This window comes from Sceloporus undulatus, chromosome 1 (assembly GCF_019175285.1).
Source record: "Sceloporus undulatus isolate JIND9_A2432 ecotype Alabama chromosome 1, SceUnd_v1.1, whole genome shotgun sequence".
In the NCBI taxonomy this organism is placed as follows: Eukaryota; Metazoa; Chordata; class Lepidosauria; order Squamata; family Phrynosomatidae; genus Sceloporus; species Sceloporus undulatus.
In genome coordinates, this window is record NC_056522.1 from 271,402,171 (window position 1) to 271,404,457 (window position 2,287).

At 40.5% G+C, this 2,287-nt stretch overlaps 1 protein-coding gene across 2 annotated transcripts in view; it reads left to right on the plus strand.

Moving 5' to 3' along the window:
* Positions 1-2,074, plus strand: part of IGSF22 (immunoglobulin superfamily member 22) — a 49,417-nt gene extending 47,343 nt beyond the window's left edge. For both annotated transcript variants that reach the window (XM_042446239.1, XM_042446238.1), the window contains 2 exons: positions 326-652; positions 1,792-2,074. In XM_042446239.1, coding sequence (XP_042302173.1) covers positions 326-652; positions 1,792-1,859 — 395 coding nt within the window. In that variant the 3' untranslated portion in view covers positions 1,860-2,074. The remainder of the gene's footprint in view (positions 1-325; positions 653-1,791) is intronic.
* Positions 2,075-2,287: the final 213 nt, after the last annotated feature.

The following is a 2,287-nucleotide window of genomic DNA, read 5'->3' on the forward strand; positions in this document are numbered from 1 at the left end:
AGATAGATAGATAGATAGATAGATAGATAGATAGATAGATAGATAGATAGACTGGTATTTGATTGTACCCTGCTTTTCCTTCAGTGAGTTCAAAGCAATCTCCACACCTCTGCTGCTCCCAGATACCTCTCATGTCAATCTTATTAATTATGTCAGTTTGAGATAGTGTGACTATCCCAATGAATGGAGTAGCTGAATGGGAACTAAAACCAGAACCTCCCAAGTCCCAGTCCAATGTCTATGATTTGCTGAACACTGTCTCTGAATATCCAGTTGAAGTAAACATCTTTTGAAATTAGAATTAATCACTGTGTTTTGTTAACAGAACTTTTCCATGCCAGGATGAAGGAATATCATGAACGAGATTGGCGCCATGCTCCCCATTTCATCACCCCATTGAAAAACCATGCAGTGCGCCGGGGCCATGACTGCACCATGAGCTGTGCATTCTTGGGCAATCCTCGCCCTGTGGTTACGTTGTACAAAGGGAATGTCAACATCACAGCCAATTCTAAATTCTGGTACAATTCAACCAGTGGAGTCTGCACACTGGTGATCCCCACTTGCACTGCCAAGGACAGTGGAGAGTACTCCATATTAATTGAGAATGAGCTTGGCCATGAAAAATGTAACTGCACATTAACAGTGTATGGTAAGTTGAGTCCTTCAATTTACTGCACAACAATACTTTGGTTTGTTGTGCTGTATTGAATGTTTGAATTTACGCTACAACTTCACTCTTCAAGGTAATTTACAACAGTAACTTAAGTAACAGCAACAGTTAAGTAACTGTAACTTAAGAGCAGCGCATGAGCTGCATGGGCCTTGGGACTCCAAAGTGTGGCCCCTGCAGCACCCACAGTTTTAAAACAATCACACCAATTTTCAGACAATTTTTGGCCCAAAAGCTGGCCAAATGCATCCATAACTAGCCAGAAAATGCAGCAATTTGCTTCCTCCCCCATCTCCCCAAAAACCCAGTAAAAGACTAAAGATGGCCAAAAAGGCAGCCAGAAGTGATATGGTAATTCTTTCAGTGCAATTAAGTGGAATGGTGCTGACCATTTGGGGAGTGAGCCTCATCCTGTCCACAGTTGCCCACTTCTGCTTTAGATGTATCATCATTTAAAAACATCTGCAGATTTTGAAATGGGGAGCATTATAGCTGCTTCACATTTTTGTGCTGCAATAATCCAGACTGACCCAGCAGATTTGTCAATATGGGAATAGTTTCTCTGCCCAATCTGTCCTATCCCCCAAAAAACATGATGGAAGAAGAAGCGTGACAAAGAATCAATGAGTTAATTGCATTGGTTACTCAGTTAGGATTATTTGGTTGGAGAAATGCCCCCATCAGATGCTGCCTGTTAAACTGGTGCACTGCTTAACACAGGGCTGGATCTGTGGCATCTATACATATCTTAACAGGGCTTTGGATGATGAGGAGGAACAGGGAGCTTGGTCTGGTCCCCCTTGTCTTTTGTGAGCTTCTTAGAAAATTTGGGGGGGGGTGTCGGTGGGGACATAATATACCTAAAACCTGGGATGTTTTTCACCCTTTGTACCTTTGTGCCATTTGTTTTCAAATGTTTTATGTATTTTGATAAGCTTTTTGTCATGGCCTTTGGCTAGCACAATAAACATTTAATGATGATGATACCTAAAACCAGAGAGTCAGGAACTGCATGCCTGACTTTAGATCTTGACCAGGCAAGCTTCAATATAATTTTCCATGAGCTGAATAACAAACCATGTGCCATGTGTTAATATTTTATCACTTTCTCTTTTTAGATAAAGATGATAAAAGCCTTCTGGATTCAGTAACCAACAGCCTGCAGAAGTCAAAGCATCTCATGTGAACAGTGTGGACAGAAAACAGATTTTAAATTCATTTGGAATACTTCAGATGTTTTTGTTTTGGCTGTGCATGGCTTAAGCAGCATATGACTGTATTACCGCTTGTAACTGTTAACTGAAATGCTGGTGAATAGTGTCTTCACTCTGAGACTTTCATGGGGGCAGGTGCTTTGCTTACAAAGTTATCAGATGTTAAAATGATAATAAATAACAATATTGCCAATACTTAATAAGACCTTATTCTGGAACTTTAAAAGAACCCTGTACAGACTTTTCATTGGAGTTTATCACATGGGAGGAATTTCTCTTAATTTCGAATGAAAAGAAAGTGGGGGCAGAACGCATTCATGTGAATTCGCTAGTTCAGTGAATTTACGTGAATTCGAATTGAGTTCGAACTGACTTCCCATTGCCCGAAAATAGCTTACCA